Below are 17,872 nucleotides of genomic sequence, written 5' to 3' on the forward strand. Positions count from 1 at the left end.
TATTCGAAATGCAATTTGCATCTAAACAACCCTTCGCAAATACAGATGAGATTTACGGTTTGCTGCGAGGGCGGCACAACAATGGCAAGGTATAGTGATTGATTCCAAAGGTATGCATTGGATTCTGAAATAGCAACTTGTATTGAATTCTACTTGCCATAACTACAGAAATAATAATAAGCAATCTACCGCATTTGAGCATAAAATATTCATTTCTCTATTTTCATAAATACGAACATGAATGTGGCAATAACGGAGAGTGCTTGCAGACTGATAAAGAAAAACTCAATAGGGCAAGGTCAAACGCAGAGAACCGCAACTAATACGACTTTTGCCACACCTATACACACTTGGGCATATGCAACCGATACGCTCACACTACAACAACGGTGTAAGATTGTGTTATTTCGCATTTACTTGTGACAATTGTATAGAACGTTTGTACCTATGGATATACAGCTGCGTTAACAACAATAGCATTTAGTTATTTTTCTTTTTTTTTTTTAAGAAATATAATATATGAAGGATCAGTCAAAAGACGCGGGACCTTTAAAATAAAACATGTACAAATTTTGATTATTTTAGGGTTCACTATTTTTATTCAACATTCGGCTGTTAACAATTACATGTGAAAAACGGCACCATTTAAATGTCCACCATTAGCACTTCTTTTTAAGAATAAATATTGGCTCGAATTGGGAATAAAATATGGTTAGATTTTTTTGATTTTTGATACATTTTTCTTGTTGACGGTTGACGGTTTGCATATAACAAATGCACGAAAGCGCAAATCAAAGAACAATTCAAGTTTTGAACCACTATGAATAAAATAAATAAAATAATAAATCAAAATCAAATACGCTAAAAATCTGTTTACCCAGAGTTTTTCTCAAAATCCTGACTTGGTCAAAAATTTCGATACAATTTTGTACACAGCTTGAAACCTAAAGTTATATATATTTATTGTTGTAGTATGAACTATAATTTTGTAAAGAAAATATATTAAAAAATTAATATGCGATCAAAAATTCGCCCTGCTATTATTATTCACGCAAGTGTACATATATGTATCTATTTGTATATAAAAAATCATTTTACGCGTAAACTTAGTGTTAAAATGTGTGTAGGAATATGAATATTATTGGTGGTGGAAGTGGAAATTTCGTGCGAATGTTGACAGCTGATAGGGATTTCCAATTTCACTAAATCCACTGAAAATATACGAGTATTATAGGTATTATCTAATAGAGAATAGAGCAGTATACAGGCAAGAATACAGGCAACCATTTAGCAATATTGAATCTAGAAAAAGTTTAGTCGCCTAGTTATTTGCCGGCCATTAGCAATGAAAATCAGCAATCAAATTGGGCCACTTAACAACTGTAAAAAAAAATTGTAAGAAGAACTGTGAGAAAAATTGTATAAAGCTACCCGAGAAGAAAAGCACCTTTTCCATTAAATCCTGCATGGAAACTAGAACAAATTCTGTGCTCAGATCAACTAAGCTATCAAAATAGAATTGAGCAAAACACCTTTATCCCCTACCCTAAAATGAACAGCTGCAGAGCAAATGCTCAACTATTCCTTCTGCTACTGGTGATTTAAGGCTATGGTGGAAAATGGCCTGGAGCAGTAAGAAAGTCACAGTCGCAATACATTTATTTAATGTAGCTTTGGATATGAATGTTCACCCCAGTGATCGCAACGCAAGCCCACCGTTGTTACCTGCTTATTATTACAGGACTTAAAGGGTCAGGATTTTCAAAAAATCATTTTTTTTTTTTGATATTTCGAAAGTATAGGCTTTTAAGAACATTCTGTCAAATTTTAGTCGTTTTAGCAGGTAGGGTCAGATTCGTCACGCGGACACTCTCAAAACTTTAAACTCAATTTTTTCAAAACTACTTTTTTCGGCCTGGTGTTGTCAAAAAAAAAAAAAACTATTCAACCGAATCGAAACCGAATTTTAATATTTTGTTCACAACATCAATAGCTATTGTCATACTAGAATCATATTATTATTTCAATAATTTCTTTTTTTTATTAAAAAACTGAAAAAACCAGATTTTTAAATTGTCGAATTCAAAACCGCGGCATTTTGTCATTTTCTTATTTTTATTTTAGTTCCGTTTATAGCTGCAGTCATACTGATTAATAATTTTTTTGGGTTTTGTGTTTCAGATAAATAGAAGAGCCAAAATGGGCAACACCGTTCAGGACCAATTTTGCTGGAATGTCAACTTCAGCGCCATTTTTAAAATTATTAAGATAATAGGACTATGAATAAGTTCGTTACGGTTTTACAACAGATGGCGTAACTTGATTATTATTCCATCGATCCACATTTCCAAACATTCATTGGAGAGCTACTGTCGTAAGGCACAAACGTCAGTATAAGTTTTTTATTTGAAGCGTAAACAACAATATTTTTACCACACTTGAAAATGTCGAATTTCGTGCCAAATAATGTGTTTTTGCGGGGAATTCTTCTTCATTATTTTAATATGAAGAAAAAAGCAGCCGAAAGTCATCGTATCTTGGTGGAAGTTTATGGTGAGCATGCTCTATCTGAGCGAACGTGCCAGAAGTGGTTTGCACGCTTTAAAAGTGGTGATTTTGGCTTGGAAGACGAAGAACGCGAGGGTGCGCCGCCAAAGTTCATGGATACCGAATTGGAGGAATTGCTCGATCAAGATCCGGCTCAAACGCAAGAAGAGGTTGCAAAAACTTTGGGAGTTGATCAATCAACCATTTCCAAACGTTTAAAAGCCATGGGAATGATCCGAAAGGTAGGCCATTGGGTGCCGTATGAATTGAAGCCAAGAGACGTTGAACGCCGTTTTATGGCATGCGAACAACTGCTTCAACGGCACAAAAGAAAGGGTTTTTTGCATCGAATTGTGACTGGATGAAAAGTGGGTCCATTACGACAATCCAAAACGTCGGGCAACGTATGGATACCCTGGCCATGCTTCAACATCGACGTCGGCGCAGAATATTCATGGCCTGAAGGTTATGCTGTGTATCTGGTGGGACCAGCTGGGTGTTGTGTATTATGAGCTACTGAAACCGAATGAAACGATTACGGGGGATGTCTACCGACGACAATTGATGCGTTTGAGCCGAGCACTGCGAGAAAAACGGCCGCAATACGCCGATAGACACGACAAAGTTATTTTGCAACATGACAATGCTCGGCCACATGTTGCACAAGTGGTCAAAACATACTTAGAAACGCTCAAATGGGATGCCCTACCCCACCCGCCGTATAGTCCAGACCTTGCGCCATCCGATTACTATCTCTTCCGATCGATGCAACATGGCCTGGCTGACCAGCACTTCCGTAATTACGATGAAGTCAAAAAATGGATCGATTCGTGGATTGCGGCAAAACCGACCGAATTTTTCACAAAGGGAATCCGTGAATTGCCAGAAAGATGGGAAAAAGTAGTAGTAAGCGATGGACAATATTTTGAATATTAAATTTGTAACCATTTTACGTCAATAAAGTTTCAAATTTCGAAAAAAAACCGCACGAACTTATTCATAGTCCTATTAAAAAAATATATTTTTTTTTTATGTGTATGTAAAAGAATTTAAATAAAAAGTATAAAAAATGTACTTATCATTTTTCATTTTTTTATTGTACAAAAAAATGCCTGAAAATACCTTACATTTTCGAGCTCCAGACCACAGGGACCCCATAAATGGCTTTCTTTCAAAACCTATGAATCACGGGAAATAATCGTATGATAGGCTTGTACGAGCAGGCCTTGAGGATTTACATGGTCTCTTTTAACACGTTGCTCGGTTTCAAAACTGTAGTTTGTGTAGATGTCATTAAAAAACCCCAAGTATTTAGTCTAGGACATGAGAAAAATAGTGTAATTAGGAGGTAAATGAGGTTAATTTAGCTGATCAATGGCCTTATATGGACCACAATCGGTTCCAAGTGTTGACACGAGAGAGTGTATAGAAGCGTAGGATTCAGATTCATAAATAGGATTCAGATGGACTGTTTTGCAAACCTTAGCTTCTGATTCTCCCTTTATGAGAGAAGGAAGGTAGAACCAGGAGGTCTTACAAAATTGTAGACAGTCACTCAGTCAGGAGTTCGGATTGCACTTAACATTTCCCTCGTGAAAAGCTAGGTTTGCACCCAGTTCTAATTTTGCCGCGTCAGATGGTGGAAGACAGTGACTCGTGGTACTCCAACCCCTAGTCTGCTATCTACTCTTAGGGGTCTTAACAGATAGTAGGAGATTTTTGCGTTACAGAAGATATGTAGATTAAAAAAGTTGCGTAATATGAGAAAATTTTTAGTATCAATTGGCCTGAACTGCATGTGAAATGTCCTCTTTTTAAAGAAAACAAAATAAATTAAATTTACCGAATATTTTCTTACGATTACAGTTATGACATTGAATTGGAGTTTATAACACGAATGCCTGTTTTTAATACCTCACTTTCTACACCCCAAACTGATTCTCAACTTCTCGATGAGAACATAAGTGATGTGGTATGAAGTATAAAATTGAAGTGCGCTACAGCAAACTTGGGTTTCGACGTGAATGAGGCCAAGCCGAATTAATTGCTGTCATCAAACAAATAATCACTACATTCCCAGTTATAATTTTGAACCAAGTAGAGGGCTTACTTACTTGGGGAGTGGAAAACTTATTGATTCAAATGTTTGGGTTTATACAGTTTCTTTATCTTTATATATTCTGGTTGTTTGGCCGAGCTCTTATTTCCATTTGTGGCGTGCGTCTTGATATTTGTCCACAAATGGCCAACTCCGAACGCCAGATGTGTTTTTTTATTAGGAGCTCATAGCGCCTTTTCTAGAATAGATCAATTCCATGCCAAGCGATTCAAGTATTTTGGACATGATCTTCAGTTTAATTGATTTTTTTTTTAGTTTTTAGGTTTGAGTGCGAAACAAAGTACGCTGAAAAAATGTTTGAACATTTTTTTTAATTTTAGATTCCATGTTGAAAATTTTAGTACGGAGCTCGATGAAAATTGATAAAAATGCCTAAATCAACTTTTTCCCCATTTTTTAAGATAAAATATACTTTTAGAAAATATTTTTTGGATAATTTAATATTTATTTGAAGCATTTTAGGGAAACAAAAATTTTTGGCGAAAAAAATGTTTGGGGAAAAAATTTTTATTGGTATTTTTGATAGATTCATAATATTTCAATAATATTATAACTATTTCATAATAATAACTATAAACCCCATTTAAAGCTTTCAGGGACTACTGAGCATAGGCCTCAACTATTAATTGAAAATGAAAGAAAAAATCTTTTTTGTTTTTTTTTTTCCTTGTGCACTCCTGTTGGGAGATTAGGGCCTATTTGTCCACAAATGGCCGTCTCCGAACGCCAGATGTGTTATTTTATGAGGAGTTTTTTTTATAGCAGAAATTCACACGGAGGTTAGCGATTGCCTGCCGAGGTGCAGCCCCTATTAGAAAGCACTTTTTCTAGTATTTGATGTTCATGGACAGAGATTTTAACCTGTTTATTACCGAATAGTAAGTACTCACGCACCAACTCATTCGGCCGCCTCTTAGTCACGGATATTAACCACATATACGCAGGCTGTATGATATGTATGTACCTGATTTTGACAAGCAAAAAACTTTTACTGCGTAAAATGTACTTGATTTTACAACATAGTCCCCTTTCAGCTTGATTCATATTTTTCTATTTTTTGTAACGCCTCTAACCTTCCTGCAATCCTTCAAAATTTGTCGTTAGCTTCAGCAATGACAGATAATCGTTAGGTGCCATATCTGGGGAATATGGTCGATAAGAAAGCAATCGTATCCTAACTCATGAAATTTTTGAAGTTGACACACATGCAATATTCTGTTGTCTATTGTGAGTAATTGTGGCACTCACCACGCTGAAAGCTTATTTTTATATCCAAATGGGTTGTTTAAATATTTTGTACCCATTCAGTTGGAGTACCCACGATCTCATGCGACTTCTTTCTTCAATCCTTTACCACAATATAATGAATGTTTTTAATCATTTCGAAATTAGTAACCTCATTTGGAAGTCATAGACGGTCTGCATCAAAAATATTTGTACGTTTAAATTCAGCTGTCGAATATTTCAAGGGTGAAAAGGAAAGTGTAGAGCCTCCGTAAACCCCTTAAAGCTCCGTTTTAGTTTCATCTTTAATTTTTTTCAAAAATAAATTTTTATCACTGCTCGATGCATTCTGCATCATTTATCCATGGCCATCTGGTGACTTTTATAGTAGTGTTTGTGAAAGGTTATCTTTAAAAAAAATTACACTTTTAATATGTTACCAGCATGTCCTCTGACCTAGGACAGATATTTATCATACAGTTCCCATTTTGCAAGGAAAAGGAACTTAACTGTAAAGTAGTGTAAGAAGATCTGATCGCTTATAAATCTTTAATTTTTCCTCGACACTCTCATTCAAGGACATTTATACAAGCATTTCTTTCTTTTTACATCTTCGCTCTAAGTATTCCAATTTAATCGGATGCTTTTCATGATATTTTCTCATTGCCAGTGGCCATTAATATAAATGGTAGCCCACACACCGTACCAATTAAGAAAAATACCGCTTTGAAGAAATTCATTTTTCACAGGACGTAACCGTGAGTGTGGTTTACTTTGTTTTACTTCAATAATTAATCACTTGTTTGTCCGTTGCATGCTTCCTTATGCTCTTTTTCCTCATTTAGTAATTTTTTTTTGTTTTTTTTTTTTTTGGTTTTTTGCTTCTTCTTCGCCTTCGCCTCCAACCTCTCGTTTTTCAACTCTTCTTACTCACCCATATCTGCAGTTTGACGCGCTTATCATGTCGAAACACAGTTTTCACTTTGAAATCAATGCCAACCGTCGACACAAAAGCTGATGTGAAACTATCGTCGGCATAACGAAAGAGGAAACTCGTCTTGCCCACACTTGAATTGCCGATTATCAGCAACTTGAACATATAATCGAAATTTTGATCGGCCGCATCCTTTTGCCATTTAGGGTCCCCACTGCCAGCCATCTGCAAGGGAAGTTGAGAAAGGAAAAATTAATTTCAAGTATTTAAGTGTATTATGAAATGAATGTGAGTAAAAGTGTGAATTGATACACAAAAAATTTATAAAAATTAACATGCAAAAATTTTTTGTACTAAATCTATTAAGAAGTTTTGCTAAAGTGCGCTAAATATGTACTTGAAATTAATTCTCTACCAAATTGCAAATGCGCTTTTCCCTCTATCTCTCTCTTTCTCTCTCTTGGTATCAAACTCGCCTCAATACATTCCACTTTAATTTAAATATGCATGTAATAGAGTGCATCCCATTTGTGTCAAGGATCTGTGCCTCAATGCCACAGTTACATACACTCATGCACACAAGAAAATTTCATTAAACATTCCCGCACTCAATTTCTACATTCATTAAGTACGCCTGCACTTAAGCATCTATGTACTTGCTTACCTACTTACTCACTTTCTTACGCATTAGTTAAGTACACAAATAAATTGTAATGCTTGTACCGACGGCAAAAACACAAATCCACAGCGTATAGGTTTTCGCTTGATTTGATGTGGTCTGAGAGCAACAGGTTTGCTTCGATTCACTAACTCACATGCACACATAGCCAAGCGCGAATGTGCAAGCATCCCACTAGTAAACAGTAAAGCAGTACTTATTTTAACAATAATAATTCTGAAAGCAGTTTTTCGGAGTGAAAGGGTATTTTTTAAATAGGTATTTATATCGGGTAAAATTGGAAAGAGAACCAACAATGGCAATTCTTGAGCACAGATGATATTTCAGACATAGAAAACAATTTAAAAGACAATTTAAGAGACCTGAGATTAGATTATGTTTTACTGATGGCTACAGCTAGGCAGGTGTGGTAAAAAGCCATAGGTTTTGGAGGCATTTGAAACAGAATATAGAAAGTGAAAAGATATAAAGTTAAGAAAAACGAGGCAAATGATAAGTGGCAATAGGTGGATATATGCAAGCATGGTGAAACGATTTTTAAAGGTGTACTACATAGCAGACCGTTATTCGGCTCTGAGTTAATTTGACAGATGTGTTGACGTCACTTGGGATGTGTTTCACAAAATTTAGCTTGTGACAACAGAGCCAATACCCATACCATTGGTTTGTTTACGAATACAGTGAACACAAACACATCCCAAGTGACGTGGAAACCAAAGTTCCCCTCCAAATTTTTTTTTAACATACCTATCAAAAAACCTTGAAATCTATCAAGTGTCCAAGTCTAAAGATCGATGTTAGCAAACTTTTAAATTGTAACTGAATGAATTTTACAGATAAGTGCGAACTATTATGGTTAAGTATTTTTGTTGTAGTGTGCAACAAATCATGCATTTCTAGATTTGCTAAGAATAAATAAATAAATAAATAATCTGGTCAGTTGAGAAACAGATGATGGGGTGGAGTCACATTCGTACCTACTTCTAATCGAACTAGCTAACTAACTAAATTTTCGAGGACTCAGAATCAGAAATTTTAAATTTTTCTGACAGCTTCTGCAGTCATTATGTTGAGTCTCAACGCATGTAATTTTAAACGACAGTATTTGGTTTAGCGCCCCACCACCAGCATTGAAAAATGTGACCGTGTTAGCACCAGAAATTTTCTGGACGGTCTCTGAGCCATGGGTTTCATGATGGCATGGAGTTAGTAAAACGTATACAAATATAAGATTTTCTATATTAATATACAATAATAAAAATGATTCGAAATGGAATAAAACTAGTTGTATTCCAAACTCTTTTTTCATTTGGCAGTGAAAAAATATATCCATGTATTTGTTGATTCGATTCATCGTATTTTTCAATACAACGGTGGGCAACGGGTGAGAATATTTTTCTCACTGGTACTAACTCTCTTAAAATAGACATCTTGCAATTTTGCTTTCAATAGTCCAATTTCTTGCAGGGGATTGAACACATAAACATACAAACATATGTATAGGATTCCAAAGTAGGCATGTATTTCAAGTGGATTAAGTAGTCTCGTGAGCTCAATTCTTCAAAGGCATTAGAATTGTGTATAAGAAAATAGTAGTAACTAATTGGGGTGGGTTTAAATTTCCTGCTTTCTTCCGTCAGTGAGACATTCTAAATTAAGAATTATGCTAACTGCGTTTACGTGAAGTAGATACTTTATTTCAGGATGAAATACATTTTATTTTGTTAATGGAAAATCTATATTTAAGTTAAATACGAAACTTGGCTTTTTGGCCAACAAATTTCTTTCATAACTGTGAACAATTTCACAGTAAAAGGAGAGCCTTTTCTAGAATCGATCAATTCCAGCCAAGCGATTCAAGTATTTTGGACATGATCTTCAGTTTAATTAATTTTTTTTTTGTTTTTAGGTTTGAGTGCGAAACAAAGTAAGCTGAAAAAATGTTTCAACATTTTTTTTAATTTTAGATTCCATGTTGAAAATTTTAGTACGGAGCTCGATGAAAATTGATAAAAATGCCAAAATCAATTGTTTCCCCATTTTTTAAGATAAAATATACTTTTAGAAAATATTTTTTGGATAATTTAATATTTATTTTAAGCATTTTTGGAAAACAAAAATTTTTGGCGAAAAAAATGTTTGGGGAAAAAAATTTTACTTGTCATTTTTGATAGATTCATAATATTTCAATAATATTATAACTATTTCATAATAATAACTATAAACCCCATTTAAAGCTTTCAGGGATTACCGAGCATAGGCCTTAACTATTAATTGAAAATGAAAGAAAAAATCTTTTCTTGTTTTTTTTTTCCTTGTGCACTCCTGTTGGGAGCTTAGGGCCTCGACAAGACATTTATCTGGCGTTGGTAATGTTAATCTATAAGAATATAAAAATATTACAAAAAAATTTTACAAAAAAAAATTATTGCATAAAAACTTTATCTCTTTTTTCAAGTTTTTTGGAAAATAAATTTTGGGGAAAACATATTTCCTTGTCATTTTTAAAACACCAAATGTGTAGCGGATTTTTTTTTTGTTCATTAATAACTGAACGTATCTGACTAAAACTCGGGAAGTAAATGGCCCAATATGAAACTTTTATGGGTTACTGAGCCGACCTTCAACTAGTAATTAAAAATAAAAAAAAAATCTTAGAAGGTGTTTTCCTCAACCGACAAAAAATAAACCAAACATTTTGAACAAAAAAATAAAACATTTTTCCGGCAATTGTTTCCTCCATTTTTTGTAATTTTTTCCTAATTTTTCTTTTTTTAAGTATATTTTATGCTAAAAAGTAAGAAAATAATTAAATATTTATAAAAATGTAAAAACAGATATTTTTTATATTTGTCTTTGAAAAATTCCATACCGAAATTTTAAGCATTGAATAAATTTCGAGAGTATAACATTTTCTCAAAATCTGTTCAATTTACTTAAGCCTGCCAAAAAACGAATTATCAGAAAAATGTATGCATTTATTTACTCCTAGTAAATGTAGAAATGATTTCTTCCCGGAGGAGGTGGAGGGATTGTTTTAGTGGCCACATCAGACGACGGTTGCCAAAGAATGTGAATATTTGAGTTTGAAAAATTCCATACTGAAATTTTCAACATTAAATAAATCTGAATTATGAAACTTATTCAAACTTTTTTCCGGTTACTCAAGCCTGCCAATAAATGGATTATCACAAAAATGTATTTATTTCTAGTAAACAAACTATAACAAAACCACTGAACGATAATAGTTCAACACATCTATGTAATTCATTCAGCGATAATTTAGAAGTTTGCTTGGAAGATCAAGCATCAAAAGCCAAAGAATTTTAAGGCTTTAGGAAATTCAATATTCAAGAAGAGGGCAGTCAATAACACCGCTAATGATGTCAAAGACAAAGCAGAGTGAACGAATAATCTTTCTCCTTTGTAAAGGCCTCGAAATTGTTTAAGTGCATCTTGCATCGTATGGAAGCGAAGTTTTTTTGAAACGAAGTAAATTCCAATGAATTCGTTCAAGTCTTTTAATGTGGTGAATATGAAGCGACCTCTATATAAAAGTAGTATATTTTAACTTAGATTGTACAAGGAAATGGGTATTTTGAATCAAAAATTACAACCAGATTTGAAAATTCGGTCATGATAGTGAAACGCGATTCCTTGATTAAATATTAGCAAGCAAATAACTGCCTAGAATTAAAAAACGATACTTGGAAAATTTTCCAGAAATTAGTTGACGGCGATTTTTATCACTGCATGCAATAAAAAGCACGTAGCTTACACGAGTCAGCAACTTGTAATTAATTTGAACATTTTTAAATCATCTGCATATGAAATGTTTTCGGAAAAAGATAAGTTTTTTTTAAATATATAATTTCAAACTTTTAAATAGAACTTTGAAACAAATTTCAAATATTCAGTTTTATAGCTCATTGAGTTTTGCTTTAATATTGTGGCAGTTGAAGTTAGCTTAAAATTTTCGGCAACGTTATGCATTTATTTTACTCCATATAACGAACGCTCCAATTTTTTTTGTTCAATACCACCGGCAAAAAACTAAAATTGTAAAAAATGAATGTGATTTTTGACCCACTTGAAACTTAGATTTGGTTATTCTAAAATTTAATGGGATATATAAAACAGTTCTCCCAGGTATTTTTTTTTAAATTCTGATTAAAGTGTTGGACATTGTGATAAAAATTTGTTCATTTTTTATAAAACTTCAAAGTTTGAAACATGGATGTATATAGTATTTGTTGCACAATGAACTATATTTTTATAAAAAAATGCGTAGAAGATAAAAACAGAAAACTAAGCTGGTCAAAATGTTGTGGCACTATAGGTTTTGCGCGTGCTGTGTGATATGTTTGTGAGGATTTAACACTGTCAACATTTGATGCACAAATGGGGTGTCAAGATGTGGAGCTATGTCGAAAATAACATAAAATACTTTGCTACGCCTGCGGATATAGCTAGAGTTGACATTAAAAATTTGATGAGTTTCAGCAGCAGCATAAAGCGATTGACACAAACGCAGCCCAGTCATCGTCCCACCACCACCTCTCCCCGCCCTCTTCTTTCATCCCATCGGTTTTCTCTTTCACCTCACCTCCTTCACAATGATATCACCAAGTGTACCAACTACTTGAGTAACCATTCCAAACTAACCTAATATAAAATATAAGTTTTTTGAACAGAATACGTCGAATTAATACTGGTTGAGTTTGTACTTATGCTATGCACTGAAAATAAATTGTTCTCGAAAGCTCTCGAGTTTGAGCTCACATCTGAAATGTATCCACTTCGAGTTATTATAAGTAAATGTAAGTAATATAAACCAGACTAAGATGTGCAGTATTTAGTATATGTTTTGAAAATTTATTCCTTAGAACCATTCGCTTTAAGTTTCTTTGATGGAATTATTAGAATTCTAAAAATACAATCGACTTCGGCTTAATTTTATCTAACATAATTCAATTGGATCAACTACAACTCCAACAGTGTATGTTATAACAGGCAATGCGTGTCTCTTCTATCAATGTAAGCAAACACCTTTGCTCATAAAATACAAGCAAAGCAAAATACATGGAAAGTGAAATAAATTCGCTTCCTACAGCGCCCATTTTCTAGTCGAATTCGATGTTAAGCGCATACACAAACAAAATCAGCTAAACGATTTACGAGTGAGTGAGTCTTGCAAGTGCATACATTTGTGCGACTGTGGGCGCAGAGTAGGACAAATGCATTTAGCCATTGTTAGGTGTACACAATGAAAATTTGTTGCTCATATGCTCACGCGCGTATTGTTGAACAACCCACCCCGCAATTGCGCATCAACGCGAATGAACAACGAACAACGAAAAAGTCAATTGCAAGAATGTTGTGAAAGAAAAGCAAAAAAAACAAAAAACAAAAACAAAAAATACAAAGCAAGCATTGCTTAAGAGCTAAGTTTTTGCCAAGTTTCACTGAATGCCAGTTTGCTTGGGCGTTGGTGTTTTATTCTCTATATAGTTCTTTTCTTGTTTTTTTCTTTTATTTCTACTCCTACGAAGTTCGAACAGGAGCACGGCTAGGATGTTCTTGATAAATTGCCAAAGGCGCACAACACTGTTGGAAGTCTATTTATTGCGTGGTTGGTTGTAAAAGCGCAAATTGCGTAGGTTACAGCATTGCTCACGCTGACCCTGCATCGCCTACAAATGTTACTCATACGCCATGACCAGCGTGACTCGCGTCAAATGGTTGGCCTCCAATTTCAACTAAACTGCTCAAGGTTTTGCGGTTTTGTGTGTGAATGTATATATGCATGTTTATATGTATTTATGCCTTTTTAGCCATATTACTTAGTTGCGTGCTTTGCTTAGCATTTGTTTGTCCACTTATTTCTTGGATTTTCCACATTGTTTACCAGGCAAATTCCTACCACCTTGATGACAGCTTCAGCTCGGTTAATACGACACTGTTTTGTTGCTTGTCACAATTATCTAAAGCTGCTTGGTCGCTAAAAATGCTTGCATCACAAAGTTACTTGTTGTAAGCGCAGATGTTTCCAACTGTGGGTCACTGCCATTGTATGCGACCTCTGACTGCACATCATCAAGATTAATTGTATGCTTTTAGAACCCCTTCAATTTCAATTCAAAAGTGATACTTATTTTTCCCCGGTTTTCTTTTCTTCAAGATTATCTGCGTACATGGATTTTCACACAAATTATTTTACCGTTGGTGATTTTTAAAGTCCTTGAAAGTGTCTGCTTACTTTTTATGCTTCACTTTCGTTGCTTATTTATCATCATATCGCCACGTCTTCTCAACTCATCATAAGTTAAAGGCTTATCTTTTTACATCTGCTTTGTGCTTCAGCAGCTGATGTCATTCAAATTTACTTCGGTTGATGGTACTTATTTGTTATATCTTTTTTACAATAGTATTTTACAGGCATTCATGTAAGTGCCACTACTGGTCATGATTTTTCTTGGCAAATACCATATATCCTACTTTTTTTTCCAGCTAAAAATAATACTAATTTCTGTGAGGAATATTCTGCTTTAAGTAACAATAACACTGAGACTTATCGAAAAGTTTTGGAAATTCATTTGTTTTAATTTTAATTTAAATATGTTTCTTATTATAATATGGCTCATTCACATACAAAACCCCTATAAACCTAAGTTTCAATCTTCACGCCAATTAAAAAAAAATGAAATACAGGGTGGCTGATGAATTTTGCTACATTAAGAAACTCAAATAACTTTTTTTTTAGTGTATGGAATTCATTTATTTTTTTTTTTTCAAGTTGAAGGTCATTAAATTTTATTAAATGTAGCTTAACTAGTTTTAAAAATAATTGAATTTAAATGCCCCCCATCCTCGTTGACACAAGTGCGGCATCTTAGTAAAAAGTTGTTCATTGCTGCTTTGAGAGTTGCGACAGGAATAGCCGCAATTGTTGCCCGAATGGATTGTTTTAGTTCATCCAAATTTGTTGGCTTTGTTTTATAAACTTCTTGTTTACATAAACCCCACAAGAAAAAGTCAGGTGCAGTAAGGTCAGGCGACCTGGGGGGCCAACGAAATTCGGAGTTTCTTGAAATCAGTTTATTGGGAAATTTTCGTCGCAACTCTGTCAAAACAGTCTGGGCTATGTGAGACGTTGCGCCATCTTGTTGAAACCACACAGAGTTGAAAGGAATTCTCTTTCGGCGTAGTTCTGGATAGAAAAATTCTTTCAGCATTTTCAAATAACGGTCTCCAGTAACCGTAACGGTGTGACCATTTTCTTCAAATTATTTTTCTGTCACGCGAAGAGGATGCAATTCCATCTCGTGGAGTATCTGTGGGTTAGAAGTAATCCATATTCGACAATTTTGTTTGTTCACATTGCCGTTTAAATCGAAATGGGCCTCATCAGACATAAAAAGGCAGTTTAACATGTTTTGGTCTTCTTCCACCATTTGCAGGATCTTCTGGCAAAATTCCAAGCGAATCGGCAAGTCTGCTGCATTCAGTTTGTTAACCATTTGAATTTTGTAGGGAAATAAGTCTAAATCTTTGTGCATTATTATTTGCAAAGACTGTCGGCTGACACCAAGTTGAGCAGATAAGCTTCTTGTTGAAACCCTTGGATTGCTTTGTATAGCTGCAGCTACAGCAGCGATCGTTTCCTCCGTCCGAACTGGCGGGTTTCGATGATAAGGCCTTCTTGCGACTGTTCCTTGCTCTGCAAAATTATTTACCAGTCTCATTATGGTCCATCTGCTCGGGGGATCGCCGCCAAACATCCGCCTGTACTCTCTCTGTACCAAAACTACGGACTCCAGTGCGTGATAGCGGCGGACTATCCAAATTCTTGTTTGCGTGTCCCAGTTATCCATTTTAATAAATTTTAAAGATCAATCTGCAAATTAAAACAAAAATGGAACAGATAACTTAAAAAGAAAAAAAGTTATTCAATTTTTTTTTGGTAGCGGCTTTCATCAGCCACCCTGTACATTTTCATCAAAATTTTAAACTTTTAATCAGAGTTTTTGGAAAAATTTCGAATATGCAGTTTTGTAGCCTATTGAACTTTGGTATAATAAAGTGCAAGTAGCTGAAAATTCGTGCTGATCTTTTAGCAACTTTTTTTATTAACGGTGTTATGAGGCTCTCCGTGTAAAAAAAGAAAAAATTTTGAACTCTGTCATTTGCGCTGTCAGCGAGAATTATTTTTGCGTACATATACATTCGCTTTGTTTTCAATCTCAATAATCCTGGGTCGTCTCTTATATTTTGCGCCCAATAATGAAAACACAGTAAAACAATAATGAAAATAACATAATGGATTTTGAAAATATTCTTCATAGAAGTCAATGCATTTCTGCACTCACTTGAACCTATTTTCAAAACATTTTTGCCACTCAGATGTGGATACCTCCTAAACAAGCTATTTCAAGGCTACTACAACTTTTTTAGTTATCGAAAAACATTTTGACCCCGCATTTTTCATTTTTTTTGGTCGAGAATGAAAAGAAATCACATTGGGTACCAAATCAGAGCTGTAAGGTAATTAACTCGATATTTTAAGTGCTCAAACTCAGTGCTCAGCTGTCTATGTGAGAGCTCGCATTGCGTTGGTGAAGGATCATTCGTCTTCGTCGGTAGTTTCCTTCTCTTTGCAAGAAGTTGCCAAGAAATGGTTGCGTACCATTTGAAGGTTTTTAATTTCTCTAGTCATACAGTTGCGACATGACCAGATGATTTTCGGAAAAAACACGTATGCATAGATCCAAGATTTAAGATTTGAAGTTATAGATATGCTTTGAGCCACCACGACAGAATTTCTTCAACATTTCCTTATACCAATCGTCCTTAGTTATATAATATATATACCTATATATATAATAAGTCCTTTTTTGAGTTAAATCTCGTCGAAGGTCAAATGCTCCTAGAATATCGAATGTACTCCGTTCCCACTAATGTCCAAGAATGCACCTATCTCACAATATATGAAGATCTTGCATTATGAATAGGTGCATAGCCTCGATTGTTTCTTGCACAACAACCATTTTTGGACGGTCTTCACGAAATTCATCCTATAAGGGTTGACGGCCATGCTCTAACTCGTTTTACCAACATTTCACAGTGGTTAATGTGGTGTTTTAATGCCAAAGAACGAAGTAAATTTATCAATGCATTCCTGTCTCGATAATTTATATCAAAAGTTGTAATATTTCATAGCACGAAAATTTTCATTAGTTAATTCCACCTTTTTTGGATCTTATTTTATATTAAAATGACTTTGAATGTGAGCAGCGCTGCATTTATCATGTTTTTGGTTTAAAGGAAATTTAATTGAAAATAGACTTCAAAGAACAAAAGTAGGCTATTAAAAATGGTTTTAAAAAACCGGCACGCTTCCAGCAATCTTACGCAAATGGCATTTCGAAAATTATCTTATACTAAAATAAGGAGTTTAATAAAATCTAATCACATTCAGGCGAATAACTGTCTACTTAGTATACAACCCGTGGCGTTTATCATTCAAAACACATCTTGTAATTTTGTCAAATATAATTAATATCAATCACCACCTATTCAAGAGCACAAAATAGGCAAAGTTTATATCCGCACCATGTGCACTAAACCCTGTTTCTAGTACAGTAGGTAACTAAGATATTTGATATCCCTAGAGCCTAGTATTTTTGCACGTGCATATATATAGTTAATCTGTGTTCAAATCTTACTGCTGATATAAAGAATCTACAGATACAAAACCGCCATCCTTTCACAGAATATTAAGAATTCCGCGTCAATTTCTGCCACGAAAAAGCTTCGCACAAAAACTATGTCCCATTTTCCATTTGTAGCAAAAAGTTAATAAGCCCCAGAAAAGTTGAGTTCATAAAGTTTCCAATATGATATCACTCTTAATTCATCACTCCTGCACAATGCATGTATGTATGTAAACACATATGTACGCACTCACATGCTTTGTGTGGCCCCTTTTGGTATATTGATAAATTTCCATTGTGCCCCCATTTGTTACAGCACAAAAACAACAATCTATCAAAGCAGACACAGCATATCACTTGAACGAAATACGTTCACACTTCGACTAGCTCCGTCCGCCAAATGTCATACCCTGTGTACCCACTTGTTTCCGGTTATTATTCTACCTCTGCACTTCTTAGCACCTCAACCAACTTGCAATTTTCGTTGTTCTCGTTTATTATTTCTACCCTCAAACACTTCTTGGCTGACATCATTGCACTGGCTAAAATACTTGCGCATACCCTACAAGAAAATGCTGCATTAAAAAAATTTATATAGTATCCATACATACAACAGCACATTTTATTGATACATTTACTTTAAAACTTTAAATGCA

The 17,872-nt window shown here is 34.5% G+C and overlaps 1 protein-coding gene across 3 annotated transcripts in view; it reads right to left on the reverse strand.

Moving 5' to 3' along the window:
• The window catches only part of LOC128867439 (ras-related protein Rab-3), a 74,308-nt gene that overhangs the window by 22,173 nt on the left and 34,263 nt on the right, over nt 1-17,872 (reverse strand). For all 3 annotated transcript variants that reach the window (XM_054108641.1, XM_054108640.1, XM_054108639.1), the window contains one exon: nt 6,825-7,049. In XM_054108641.1, the coding sequence (XP_053964616.1) occupies nt 6,825-7,049 (225 nt within the window). The remainder of the gene's footprint in view (nt 1-6,824; nt 7,050-17,872) is intronic.

This window comes from Anastrepha ludens, chromosome 6 (genome assembly GCF_028408465.1).
Source record: "Anastrepha ludens isolate Willacy chromosome 6, idAnaLude1.1, whole genome shotgun sequence".
Lineage (NCBI taxonomy): Eukaryota > Metazoa > Arthropoda > Insecta > Diptera > Tephritidae > Anastrepha > Anastrepha ludens.